The 13,954-nt window shown below is 43.1% G+C and overlaps 1 protein-coding gene across 1 annotated transcript; it reads left to right on the forward strand.

The window, feature by feature from the left end:
* The first annotated feature begins 12,967 nt into the window (after window positions 1-12,967).
* On the forward strand, window positions 12,968-13,654 carry LOC116205113 (secreted RxLR effector protein 161-like). Its single transcript, XM_031537600.1, has one exon. It carries the CDS (start codon window positions 12,968-12,970, stop codon window positions 13,652-13,654), a length of 687 nt encoding a protein of 228 aa, XP_031393460.1.
* Window positions 13,655-13,954: the final 300 nt, after the last annotated feature.

Below are 13,954 nucleotides of genomic sequence, written 5' to 3' on the forward strand. Positions count from 1 at the left end.
GCCCGCATGCGCGCTTTTGGATCGCGCGGCTTGAGAGTGTCCACCTTCCCGTGGGGACGCGTGACGGACACGCGTGAGAGAAGGAGTCGCCACTAATCATTTTACGACCCGAAGGTCAAGGACGGATAAGTTACCCGGGTCTAGGGGTATGGAACACCTAGTTGTTGTTAAGGCATTGGTCTGTGCGGAACCGGAAAGTCCGTGTTCGAGGGTTCATGTTGCGTGCGGGCCTATATCCCGCACGCCCTTTCGGTACTCTGGTTTGCTAGGCTTGCATGTTTTATTATTTACCGCGTAGATTAAGTTGCGCTCGGCTCGCACGTTTTGACACCGTAAACTCGATGAATTAAACGATGTCGGTTGAGAAGCCGGGAGAGAAGTGAATCTATATGTCGGGGAATTGGTTCGCAATCTTGCGATACAGTTCATCAAACCATGGAGGTTGAATCCCTGCGTGAACCTGAACCGCGAGATCTTGGATTTACTTTCCTTTGGGCAAGCATGAAACCGATTCGAATGATTCGACTCTCGGACCGTTTGCTCGCCAACTGAGATTCTTACATATTGAATGTACAAAACAAAAATCCTTACAATGAACTCTCAAAAATACATCAAATCATAATTACAAATAGGTGAATCTCAATCAGTTTGGATTCGGTTATTATTCCGCTCTAACTCACTGTGAGTTTAGGAAAACACCGAAAAATTGAAATTCGACATGCGCTCTCAATGAATAGGGCGTTGGACCCTGTGCTTGATGATTAGGGCGTTGAACCCTAATATTATTCGGCCTAGGAATCAGGCTCAACCCGTACGGCAAACAGGTGCGGAAAGATAACAAGCAACATGTTAATAACAGACAAGGTGTTTGTTATTGTCGTGTTTACGTGAATTAACAAGTTGTTAATCCGGGGTATTTTGGCATGCAAATCCTATCCTAGACAAACAAGCACGTGCCAATGTTTTAGCATTCGGCTTTGGTTTGAGAACCTGACATGTCGGGTGTTCGTAGTCAAGTTTCGTGTGTGTGGATTGCTTTTACAGTGATTTGGTGTTGTCACACTGAATTACCACTGAATTGATCCAAACTTGTATTTTGACTCTAGATTTGGAACCTAGAGTTCCGCCTAACCATTTTCTAGGATTTGGTTAAGTCGAGTGAAAGGTTAATCAGCATTTTGCATGTTTTCTGACAGAGATAACCGTTCTAGTTACCCGAGTCTATGTTAGGATGACAGAAACTCATCAGTTAGAAAAGAAAAGGCTATGCAGATGAACCTGCACCTGAACAGGTAGTCCGTTCTTATCCCGTACTGTAGTGTTTTCTGTCATGCTAACCCTAAGGGTGTCGTTTAATTGTGAAAAGACGATTTTGCCCTTTATTAGAAAATTGTTTTCAGAAAAGGGGAACATCGCAGTGCGGGCCACCTTGGCCTGTAGCTGGTGTCGACCAATTTCCTGGATCGTCCAAGGTTGTGCAAGAACCCCGAAAAAGCCAAAGAACCGGTCGATCTGCCCGGAAGTGATCTAGAAAGATCTTTAGTATCCTGACCTGAGTTACCTGGAATCAGGTAAAAACTCAAGTTGAGACACAGAAGCCATTTTCAGACGTCCATGCTACACCGGACCGCGCGTTTCGGGTTTTGAAATTGATAAGTTTGAAAAGGGCACCAACGTCATTTGACAACTCATCGACGCGAGTTATCAGTTAATGGCCAATTCGTGTAAACTTTATTAGTGTGAAGTGGGTTTAATCATGTAAGCGTCCCGATTAACCCGTTTGTGGAATTAATACTTAAGGGTTGTGCCGAATGCATTAATTGTGAAAACGATTCGCGACTCGACAACTAAGACGATTCCATAAGGATCGAGGATAATTTGGTCCAATGACCGAAACTACCCTCGTAACCGAATGACCCGAATGAGTCATCGATACTCGAATCCATGCATGCTTTGTTTTGAAAAGACATTTTCATGCGATATTGCGACGATAATGTAAATTGCAAATTACACGAAAGCCGAGAACGGACTCAAAACGGGAAGAGGATGCCTCATGCAACCCGTACAAGAATAAGAGGCTCTCGGTTACTTCTCCTTCGAGATAGCCGAGAGGTCCCATGGCCCGAATGGGGTTCCACGACGTTTCCCCGTCTCATTTCGAATCATTTCTCGCATGCTTAAATGACAAACATTATAAATGACACGATTAAACGAAAGTCGGTATTGCCATGATTTGAATAACGCATTCGAACATGGAAACATGCACAAACAAGTTATTTAAGGAATCTATAAAACAATACCGACTTCATGCACATGAGAAAATACGATGAAACTCGGGAATCGAACTTGGATCGGGTCAAGAAGATCGTTCCTTGCCCGAAAGGAGCCAGAGAGCATTCGGTCACCTCCCTTGGAGGGAAACCCGTGAGCTCTTTGCCTTTCCCGGGTCGAGATGTTCTTCTCGACTACGATCCAAGTGTTTCCCGACATGCTAGCATATAAATCAAGGATAAATATGCATGATATAATATGGAAAATGTATAAAGATTAAAACTTGAAAATAAAACATACATAAAACCCCTTATAACTCCATAAACGCAACAAGAATGTAAAAGTCCTAGCTCCTCTAATTCGGGAATGGTCATACCTAGTCCCGAGATGCGGGATGGGACCTTCAAGAGTCGGGTTGGACCGTTGATGGGTCGGGTTTGGGCTGTTTTCCGTTGAACAGACCCGAATGGCACCAAATAGACCCGACTGGAATACTGGACAGACCCGACTGGCACAAGTCGGGTCGGACGTCGCCACGGAGGCTCCCGATGGAATTTTGAGGCAAGGTCGGCGGCCTTGGGTAGCCAAGGGACCCCTCTTGGTGACCGTGGTAGTCGTTTGTTCCCAGAGTTGCCGGGTCGACCCGTACAGTCCTGCAAAAATATCTAAAACAGAGCACGTCTGGAATTTCGGACCCGACTGGCACAAGTCGGGTCGGACGTCGCCACGGAGGCTCCCGATGGAATATTTGAGCAAGGCTAACGGCTCCCGACTGCTAACTCACCTCCGGAGGTGGCTGTGGTGGTCGTTTTCTGAAAAGAGTCCTGGATCGACCCGATCTGCAAGAAAACCGTACAAACAGTCAGAAATTTCGACTCGACTGGGCAGTCGGGCTGTTTCTTCTTCCTGGGGTTAAACCGACGGGTGTTTCTTGGACTTCTTGACTCCTTGACACCCTAGAGTTGTGTGGGGAGGTGTTTGATGGGTTTTGGTAGCTCAAACCGACTTGGAAAGGCTTGAAACCCGATTTGACATTTTTGACCCGAGAAGGACCAAATCTGTCCAGATTTTGTTCACGGCTGGTTCTATGGTTTAGAGGCTTCAAACTCAAAATCTAAGCTCAGAAATGGATAGAGGGGGTCAAAAACATGTGGGATATGAAGTTTGGTAACGTTTGGATTTAAGCCGGGATGGATTCCGACTTAAGACTTTGCCAGTTTTGCTTGGTTTTGCTTGTTCTTGCTGATCTGCGATTTTGCTGAACTCCTTGAGAGTTTGAGAGCTTTTGTTTGAGTGAGAAATGCTAGAGAGAGAGTGCTTGAAGGTGTATGATTAAGTTAATGATATTTGGACAATATATAGGCTATGCTTAAGTGCAATTAAGTGTGAAAAAGCTTGATTAAGGGCATGCTTATGGGGATCCGAATTTGCTAAGCAAGATAAGGATGAATCTCCTCCATGCATTCTTCATGAAGATGAGCCAAGAAGCATTAATGGCATGGAAGTGAAGTTGGAGTGTGATCTTGGAAGACTTGAAGATATTTTGGTGCAAGTGTGCAAGAGAGGAAGAGGATAAGGCCGAATTGTTTGGGGCAAAGGGGTGATTGCTCTTGGGCAGCCCGTGGACCCCACGGCTCGTGAGGAGAAACCGGGAGAAAGCTCGAGTCTCGATTGGTCGTGCATTCGAAGTTCGTGGTTCGAATTGAACGTCGAATTGTCAATATACGCGAGAAAACGGAGTTAATGAGCCCAAGATTGACATTTTTCATGGAGAAATGTCCCGGATGTGTGTGAGGCTCGGAAGCCGGTTTTGCTCATTGCAAGTAACCAGAGCGAAGTTGTCCGCTTCTGACAGCATATCTTGTGTCTGCATCTCACGTTGGTCATTTTGACATAAATTGTCAGACAACGTGAACAATTGTCCCTTAAGCCGGTAATGTTAACGTGAGGCTGGAGACGTCCTAGGAGGCCGAAACTGGATTTCTCAGAATGATTTCTGAGTTGCTTGAGCACTCCGGAGATTACTGTAATCTCTGTTTATCAAAATCAGATCTCCAAGGACTTGAAAAGTGTACCTGAGACCTCTAAATCACTGCTCGGGAGGTCTAGATGAGTCGTGTGATTTATTTCGACGATTCCACGTTGAGCCTTGAGAAGGCTAGCATGGTGTAGGGTAGACACCCAGCGTCAAGTTTCCGTAAAAAGGGCCTCCGAATATGCATTTCCACTGAAAATGGCCATTTCCGCTCCTCCGAGGTTACTCGGGAAACTGAAAAGGATTTTGCTGTCTGTTTTGCCCAATTGTGAATGTCCGCTAGAATTTTCAGGGCAATGCGGTATGAACTTCGTTTGCCGTAATTCTATCAGACCAGTCTCCGGCTATACTCTTCCGAAGAGGGGTATGCTTGTTTTGCCGCTCGGAAGTCATTTGAAGTGTCTGTGTGACTTCCAAGAGACAATCTGAAGCATTGTTCATGCTCTTTGTGTTGGTGGAGCATGGCCGAATATGACATTTGGAATTAACTTTTCTCTAGGAAACCGACATTTTTGGACTTCCACTGAAAAGTTGTCTGTATACAGAAAGTTGTTCTGTATAGAGCAGATGATTTGCAAAATGCCTTTGGGGACACTTTTCATCTGTTTGGCATTGAAGTGGATTTTTGAAGTCCAATATTAACTATCTTCCGACGATCGAGCAAACTATCGGAAAATAGTACCGTCCGTGTGATATACTGAAAATGCCGGTTTTGGAAATTGTTGAGCTCTCTGGTCGCTCTGTTGCCTTTTGGTGACCTCTAGAGCCTTCTGTCAGGTGTATGTGTCATTTGCCCGATTTCACCGACTTGAGGATGAATAGTGATTTTCCGCTCTGTTGAGCCGTTTTTTTGTATCCACACTCGAGTCATAGCATTGTACGTTCTCGATGAGCCTTGTCTGCTTGATGGACCAAAATGGGGTGCTGACAGCTTGCCCCTCTTTGGCTGGATGCTCGGATAGAGGATTCGGCCAAAGACATAAAGAAGAACCTTGTTTTAGTCAGAGTGATTCGCTTTGCCATCTCCCTTGACAATCTTTTCATCCCTCTTTGGATATGAAGGGAATTGTGTACCTAATGTGAAAAAGGAAGAAATAAAATAAGGTTTGGACAAGCTTTTGCATAAAGTAAATAAAAGATGTACGAAGACAGCATATGCAGTAACATGAAATGACATAAAAGGGAAACATCCAAACAGTGCGCGGTTGAAAGTAGAGAGTGCAAAGGTAAAAGGGAAGTGCTAAGCTTAAGGGAAAGTGCAAAGTGCAGGGCAAAAGAGAGGGCGCTTGCCCTAAGTTTTGCAAGAAGTGCAAGTGAGAGGACACAGCAAACTTGAGAAGCAATAAAGTAAACTCGCACGGGTTAGCAGACCCGGCAAGGTTGCAAGAGGCGCGAGCGAGGTGGCTCGGCGAACTTGCGGTGTAGGAAAGTAAGCTCGCACAGATTAGCAGACCCGGCAAGGTTGCAGAAAAGTAAACTCCCACGGGTTAGCAAACTCGGCAAGGTTGCAGAAAAGTAAACTCACACGGGTTAGCAGACCCAGCAAGGTTGCGGAAAAGTAAACTCGCACGGGTTAGTAGACCCGGCAAGTTTGCAAGAGGCACGAGCGAGGTGGCTCGGCGAACTTGCGATGCAGAAAAGTAAGCTCACACGGGTTAGCAGACCCGGCAAGGATGCAGAAAAGTAAGCTCGCACGGGTTAGCAGACCCGGCAAGGTTGTAGAAAAGTAAGCTCGCACGGGTTAGTAGACCCGGCAAGGATGCAGAAGAGTAAACTGGCATGGGTTAGCAGACCCGGCAAGGTTGCAAAAAAGTAAACTCGCACGGGTTAGCAGACCCGGCAAGAATGCAGAAAAGTAAGCTCGCACGGGTTAGCAGACCCGGCAAGAATGCAGAAAAGTAAGCTCCACGGGTTAGCAGACCCAGCAAGGTTGCAGAAAAGTAAGCTCGCACGGGTTAGCAGACCCGGCAAGGATGCAGAAAAGTAAGCTCGCACGGGTTAGCAGACCCGGCAAGGATGCAGAAAAGTAAACTCGCACGGGTTAGCAGACCCGGCAAGGTTGCAAGAGGCATGAGCGAGGTGGCTCGGCGAACTTGCGGTGTAGGAAAGTCAGCTCGCACGGGTTAGCAGACCCCCGGCAAGGATGCAGAAAAGTAAGCTCGCACGGGTTAGCAGACCCGACAAGGTTGCAGAAAAGTAAGCTCGCACGGGTTAGCAGACCCGGCAAAGTTGCAAGAGGCACGAGCGAGGTGGCTCGGCGAACTTGCGGTGCAGGAAAGTAATCTCGCACGGGTTAGTAGACCCGGCAAGGTTGCAGAAAAGTAAGCTTGCACGGGTTAGCAAACCCGACAAGGTTGCAAGAGGCATGAGCGAGGTGGCTCGGCGAACTTGCGGTGTAGGAAATTAAGCTCGCACGGGTTAGCAGACCCGGCATGGATACAAAAGAGTAAACTTGCACGGGTTAGCAGTGTTAGTGATATGCCCTAGAGCTTGATTTATGTATTTGGATAATTCCTTTTATGGCAATAATGTTTATTCTATTATTCGTATATTGTCTATGTTTATTGGAATAAAGTCATTAAGATATTTTGAATGCTTCATTCTTAAGAGTTAAGAATATGAGTGACGAAGTAATTCGGTAAGAATATCTTTAAACTGTTCACGATCGTAGAAGACTTAACTGGACATTATTTCTCTAGATAGATCGTCACCTCTATCTGTTTCCATGATTATTATACAGATACTAATGAAGATGGAGTAGTGAGTCTCATGCTATTTGATAACTGTTATCATGACAGATATGTGGATGCTTATATGATAAGTAGTCGAACGTGACGTGCAGATAACATTCATACGGTAATTTACTAATGTCAATGAATGTTGTCTGGATCGTATTAGTGCATATAGTCCTTAGACCTGAGATGGAACGCTATCTCAAGTATAGGTAATTAAGATTTGCTACTGCTAATGTATTTGTGCTTAGCGTGAGTATTCGGCAGATAGTGGTCTTAGTTAGTTATACTTGGAGTTAGGTGTCTGATCAAGACGGGATTCACTAACCTGAGTAAACAGGGAAAATGTCCTATGGATATGAGTGTTATTCTGGATCGAGAAATCCTCGGCCGGGGTAGATAGACTTGAATAGAAAGGAGTTTCTGTTCAAGTGCTATGGATCCAAGAATGAAATTAGAGAGTCCATATGATCGGCTATAGAGTTTGGCATTTACCGTAGCTCTAGCTAGATCGGGATCTTGTAGTGAAAAGATTCAGTGCATGGTATATACGATCATAGGTTCATCAGAATGTTCCAATTATACATTCGTCATCTTTTGGATTGTCACGATATGCTGCTAGGTGTCACTCGTGAACTTTGGGAACCAAAGGCATTTTGGGAATTATGTTTTCGGTTACGGAAAGAGTTTTTGGTAGTATCAAATGAGTTCATACTATAATCCCATTGCCATTTGATGATGAACCTAGTTAGTCACACACATTGAGCGTGCCTAAACCGAGAAAAGAATTAATTCTAATTAAGGAAGTTAATTAGAAATTAATTATCGAACGAGGTTTGCAATGTGGTTGCGAGGGTGCTAGCACATCCTGAAGCCAAGTTCAATATCAAGGATAAATCTAAATAAGGAAATACGATAGTTTCCTTATTTGGAGAGTTTCTGTAAATAGATCGTCTATTTATGGAAACTCGTGTTAATGACTTATTTAATCTTTCTTTCTAACTATAAGGGTAAGTCATTGGATGACTTAAATTGTGAGGACTCATTGTGTGATGTTATCTATTCGTTTAGAAGGTGATTCTTATGTCAAGATGTGATCTTGAAAGTTTTTGATTAAACGAGCACGCGATAAAAATTTGATTTTTACCGTAATTAAACTTTCTGCTGCGCAAGTGTTCGGTTTTCTAACAGTGGTATCAGAGCCACCCTTCTATACGATTAGATACATGTATTGTGCATAATTTTGGTGGTTGATTGTGATTTAATAAATTGTTTGATAAATCGATATCGAATGGGGCACAGTAATTGTTTTCGTGACCGACCTTGACAATACGATTAGATTGATTTTCTCGGCTGAATCACTACCGCTGCTTGGTGGGTGAAGAAAATTTTTGGTTGCCACTCACGGGTTGCTAGGTTGTCTGGTAGCTAATGCTAATTGCTGGACATTTGTGCAAAGAACAGCGGCTAAGAGTTGCCGGCATGTTTTGCTAATAAGCTGTTCTTCTCGGTCAGAACATGGCTGTAATGGCTGAAGTGTGACGGGTCGTTTCGAGTCCCTAACAATGGCATAACGAGCAATTTTTGCTATTTTGGAAATTAGATTTCCGAAACAATTAATTACCAAAATTGTTTCCGTAAAATTTAATTTTATGGAAATTGGATATTTGATATCCTATTCTAATGAGATTAGAAATTTGATATTTGATATCAAAAAGGAATTTTGAAGATACACTAGATATATGATAACTTGTATATTTTTCAAAATTGGAAATTTCCTAATATGTGACATTTGGATATTTTGTAAAGAGTTACAAAATTGGCATGAAATTTATTTCCTTTTATGCTATTAGTTTCCTTTTATAAATTTCGAGCATGGTGTGTGATTATGGACTTTAGGAAATTTTTGCTTAATTCTTGTGGCTCTAGGATTAGGCTAATAGCAAGTCCATGATCATGTTTTTATCAATTCCGAGTACATATTTATGCATGTGATGTGTGAATACGGATAATGTGCAAAGTGAAACCGAATAGTAATTAGGTCACCTTAAAAAAAATCTTCCAAATTAAAATATTAAGTCGAGAATGGTATGAGGTTGCGAACCTCTGTCATGGCTCTCCACCAAAGCATTCTCCAGAGAGTTTTAATTTGTTTCATTGTCGGTCGTGGACACACGGGGGCACGAGACAAACTAAGAGATCTTTTTGCATGAATGTTTTAAAACATGTGATGTTTAGATTGTCAGTTACCAATAACGGCAGGCACCTGAGGTAGCTGATATCTAGGGTTTGGTGGGTTAGACTTAACTATGTATAATGGACCAATAACGGCAGGCACCTGAGGTCCAGAGTACTAGGAGCCGAATTGATTGAGCCGTACATAGAGATGTACTGAATAAAGAGTTGTTCACTTGTAGAATACATGTTTCCAATAATGGCAGGTACCTGAGGGAATTAGTATTTTATGAGAATTCAATCACCCGCTAGGAATTTTTCTCGATTAGGATTCCCATTTCCTATTTTGGAAGTGTAGGATTCGAAAAGATAGTGGGAGACCATTTTGATTGAAAGTCCATGGTCATTATGGTTATATATACATAGATTCATTAATTTTATCTTGTTATTTTCTGTAGTCATGATAAGTATGAAATCTATGAATCCTCTCTCGTGCATACTGAATGATAATAGGCTCACTGAGCCTAACTTTTCGGACTGGCTCCGTAACCTGAACATTGTCCTAAACATGGAGGCTCTGGGATATATCCTGGAGACTCAGGAGATTGAACTCCTTGGCGGGGATGCTACGAGTGATCAGCAGGACGCATATGATCAGTGGTCTGTTGATGACACGAAGGTCCGCTGCTATATGCTTGCTTCCATGAGCAATGAGTTGCAAAAGCAGCATGAGAACATGAAGAGTTCTCGTGAGATCTTGAAGAATCTCAGGGAGCTCTATGGGGAGAATAGCAGGACCGCACGATATGAGATATCGAAGGAATTGTTCCGTGCGAGAATGCAAGAGGGAACTGAAGTCGCAGCTCATGTGCAGAAGATGATCAGGCTGATTCAACAGCTTGAGAAGCTTGAGTTTCAGATGGACAAAGAACTCCATGTGGATTTAGTTCTTCAGTCTCTCCCAGATTCTTTCTTAGGGTTCATTGTGAACTTTCACATGAACAAGTTATCATGTTCGTTGTCTGAGCTGTTGAACATGTTGGTCACTGCACAGAATGCCATGAACAACAAAAGGAAGGATAAGGAAATCGTTCTTGTGGCTGGTACTTCTTCCAGTAAGACTGGGAAGAAGAATAAGAAGTCCAAGAAAGGCTCTGTTCCTCAGCAGTCAGCAGGGGTGTCCAAGAATAAGGGCAAGGCAAAGGTTGTTGGGAATAAGGGAACTTGTTTCCACTGCGGCAAGGATGGACATTGGAAGAGGAACTGTCAACAGTACCTCGCCTCATTGAAGGCAAATAAGGGAAAGAAACCTTTAGAAGGTATGTCTATCTCTTGTTATGTTAGTTCCAATGGTTCATATAGCTCATCTACAGCTTGGGTTCTTGATACTGGTGCAAGCTCACACGTTTGTACCTCTATGCAGGGGCTAGCAAGCAGTAGGGTCCTTGGAAGGAATGAAGTCTGCTTAAAGATCGGCAATGGAGCAAGTGTTGCGGCCAAAGCTATGGGGTCGACTTCATTACATCTGGATGGACATGTTTTATTTCTAGATCGTGTTTTAGTTTTACCAAATGCCTATCGGAACATTATTTCTGTTTCTAGTTTGACTAGGAGTGGATACTTGTTTGATTTCAGACATGATGTTTGCAACATTTATTATGGTAATAAAGTTATTGGCGTTGGTTATTTACACGATGGCCTTTATTATCTTAGAGCTAGAAATGAAACGATTCCGAACACGATTGAAATCAACACCGTATCCGAATCTATTCCAAGTTTAAAGCAACTTTGGCACCTTAGACTAGGGCATGTTGCAGATGATAGGATAAGTAAGTTGGAGAAGATGGGACTTATAGTTCCATTGGGTTCTGAACCCAATTCAACTTGCGAGTCTTGTCTTAAAGGCAAGATGACTAGGACTCCATTTGTGGGACAGATGGAGAGGGCTAAGGAAGTTTTAGAACTCATACATAGTGATGTGTGTGTTCCATTTAGTGAAGTGGCTAGGGGTGGATATTCCTACTTTATCACCTTTACCGATGATTATTCTCGTTTTGGATATGTTTATCTTATGAAGTATAAACACGAATCTTTTGAAAAGTTCAAGGAATTCAAGGCTGAAGTAGAAAAGCAGAAAGGAAAGAGCATCAAGACTCTTCGATCTGATTGAGGAGGAGAGTACATGAGTACTGAGTTTGGTGACTTCCTGAAGGAACACGGTATTGTTTCTCAATTTACTCCACTAGGAACACCACAGTTGAATGGAGTTTCTGAAAGGAGGAACCGTACCCTGTTGGATATGGTTCGGTCGATGATGAGCTATACAGATCTCCCAATTTCGATGTAGGGATATGCGCTGCAAACCGCGTGTTACTTGCTTAACAGAATTCCAAACAAGTCGGTCTCTACCACTCCATATGAGATATGGAATGGTAGGACACCTAGTCTTAAGCACGTTAAGATTTGGGGTTGTCCTGCATTCATTAAGAAGCAGAAGACCGATAAGTTGGAAACCCGGTCCGAGAAAGGCAGGTTTGTTGGTTATCCAAGTGACAGCCTTGGATACTATTTTTATTTCCCTACTGAGCAAAGGGTTGTTATTAGTAGATATGCGATCTTTTTGGAGAAACAGTTTGTCCAGGAAGGTGGCATGGGAAGGCAGATAGTACTTGATGAGGCGTTATTAGTACCACAAACCGATCAGATGTCCATTTCGATGGACATTGATAAACCAGTTGAGACATCTATTCAGATTGAGAATGTCACAGAACCTCGAAGGTCTGGTAGGGTAACTCATACTCCCGCGAGATACCTTAATCTCCATGAGAACGTACAAGAGTTGTTCGTTCATGGAGATAATGATCATAAGGATGATCCTACCACTTATGAGGAAGCTATATCAGATATAGATTCTTCTAAATGGCTAGAGGCCATGAAGTCCGAGATGGACTCCATGAGCAAGAACCAAGTCTGGGATCTTGTTGATCCTCCTAAAGGTATAGTACCTATAGGGAACAAATGGATTTTCAAGAGGAAGATTGGTGCTGATGGTAAGGTAGAGACCTATAAAGCTAGGCTAGTGGCGAAGGGTTATCGCCAGAAGCAGGGAGTCGACTATGAGGAGACTTTCTCGCCTATAGCCATGCTGAAGTCCATTAGGATAATGCTAGCCGTTGCTACGCACTATGATTATGAGGTTTGGCAGATGGATGTCAAGACCGCCTTCCTCAACGGATACATTGAGGAAGACATATTCATGGACCAACCCAAGGGTTTTGAATCCAAGGATAAGTCCAAGGTGTGCAAGCTTAAGAGATCCATTTATGGTCTTAAGCAGGCTTCGAGGAGTTGGAATCGACGTTTTGATGAGGCCGTAAAGTCCTTTGGCTTCATCAAGAACGAAGATGAACCATGTGTGTATAAGAAGGCTAGTGGGAGCATGATCGCCTTTCTTGTATTATACGTGGATGACATTCTGCTGATGGGTAATGATGTTGGTATGCTCACTTCTGTAAAGGTCTGGTTGTCTAATACTTTCTCCATGAAGGATTTGGGCGAAGCGACCTATATACTAGGTATTCGGATCTATAGAGATAGACCGAAAAGATTGATAGGTCTATCCCAAGCTCTATATCTGGATAAGGTGTTGAAGAGGTTCAACATGCAAGATTCCAGAAGAGGGTTGCTCCCTGTGAGACACGGTATCCATCTCTCTAAAGCCATGTCTCCCAAGACTCCTGAGGAGAGAGAGAAGATGGCACAGGTGCCTTATGCTTCGGCTATAGGTAGCCTGATGTATGCTATGCTGTGTACAAGGCCGGATATTGCGTATGCTGTTAGTATGACTAGCAGGTATCAATCCAACCCAGGACTTGATCATTGGACTGCTGTCAAGAACATCCTTAAGTACTTGAGAAGAACTAAGGATATGGTTCTGGTATATGGAGGAGGTGAGTTGAGACTAGACGGGTTTACAGATTCTGATTTTCAATCAGATGTGGATGATAGAAAGTCTATCTCCGGTTATATATTCATATGTAATGGAGGTGCAGTTAGCTGGAAGAGTTCTAAGCAAGAGACGACTGCAGATTCCACTACAGAGGCTGAGTATATTGCCGCATCTGATGCAGCGAAGGAGGCAGTTTGGATTCGGAAGTTTGTGACTGAATTGGGTATTGTTCACTCCATATCGTCACCAGTAGAGCTGTACTGTGATAATATTGGAGCGATTGCTCAAGCAAAGGAACCGAGGTCACATCAGAAGTCCAAACACATTGAGAGGAGATATCATATTATTAGGGAGATTATCGGGAGAGGCGATGTAGCTGTGCAGAAAGTAGCTTCAGCAGATAATGTTGCTGATCCACTCACGAAGGCCATGACGCAGCTGCAGCTAGACAAACATCTTGAGAAGATGGGTCTTAGATACTGTACTGAGTGACTCTAGTGCAAGTGGGAGATTGTTAGTGATATGCCCTAGAGCTTGATTTATGTATTTGGATAATTCCTTTTATGGCAATAATGTTTATTATATTATTCGTATATTGTCTATGTTTATTGGAATAAAGTCCTTAAGATATTTTGAATGCTTCATTCTTAAGAGTTAAGAATATGAGTGACGAAGTAATTCGGTAAGAATATCTTTAAACTGTTCACGATCGTAGGAGACTTAACTGTACATTATTTCTCCAGATAGATCGTCACCTCTATCTGTTTCCATGATTAGTATACAGATACTAAT

Source organism: Punica granatum, chromosome 1, assembly GCF_007655135.1.
Source record: "Punica granatum isolate Tunisia-2019 chromosome 1, ASM765513v2, whole genome shotgun sequence".
NCBI classification, from domain to species: domain Eukaryota; kingdom Viridiplantae; phylum Streptophyta; class Magnoliopsida; order Myrtales; family Lythraceae; genus Punica; species Punica granatum.

What these genes read in the sequence shown, in the direction of transcription:
- LOC116205113 (XM_031537600.1), top strand. Translation starts at nt 12,968, where the DNA reads ATGGCACAGGTGCCTTATGCTTCGGCTATAGGTAGCCTGATGTATGCT.